General features: G+C 66.1%; 1 protein-coding gene across 1 annotated transcript in view; it reads left to right on the forward strand.

Annotated features, from left to right (window-relative positions):
• The window catches only part of IGSF21 (immunoglobin superfamily, member 21), a 155,630-nt gene that overhangs the window by 109,121 nt on the left and 46,114 nt on the right, over window positions 1–395 (forward strand). The window contains exon 4 of the mRNA XM_010830220.1: window positions 172–290. Coding sequence (XP_010828522.1) covers window positions 172–290 — 119 coding nt within the window. The remainder of the gene's footprint in view (window positions 1–171; window positions 291–395) is intronic.

A 395-nucleotide genomic window follows, 5' to 3' on the forward strand; every position in this document is an offset into this window, starting at 1 on the left:
GTTCTATGAAGTCGCTCCCGCTCCCAGCAGGGTGCGGGTGTGCGCTGGTGGGTCCAGGAGCGTTGCTGAGAGAACGCTGGACGGTGGGGCTTTGGGGGTTGGTCTTCTCGGTGCTGTGACTTCCGGCCCCGGACGACGGGTCTCCATTCTGCTCCTCTGTGCCACCCACAGGCTGCCCGAGGTCCGCGTCTCCGACAACGGCCCCTACGAGTGCCACGTGGGCATCTACGACCGCGCCACCAGGGAGAAGGTGGTCCTGGCGTCAGGCAACATCTTCCTGAACGTCATGGGTGAGTGCGGGGCTGTGGGCCCTGGTGTCGCCGTGTGTGTGCACGTGTGCCTGAGTGCGTGTGTGTACACAGGCACGAGGAGGGGCTGGCCCGGGAACCACCTGC

The sequence above is a fragment of the Bison bison genome, unplaced genomic scaffold (genome assembly GCF_000754665.1).
Source record: "Bison bison bison isolate TAMUID 2011002044 unplaced genomic scaffold, Bison_UMD1.0 scf7180017864516, whole genome shotgun sequence".
In the NCBI taxonomy this organism is placed as follows: Eukaryota; Metazoa; Chordata; class Mammalia; order Artiodactyla; family Bovidae; genus Bison; species Bison bison.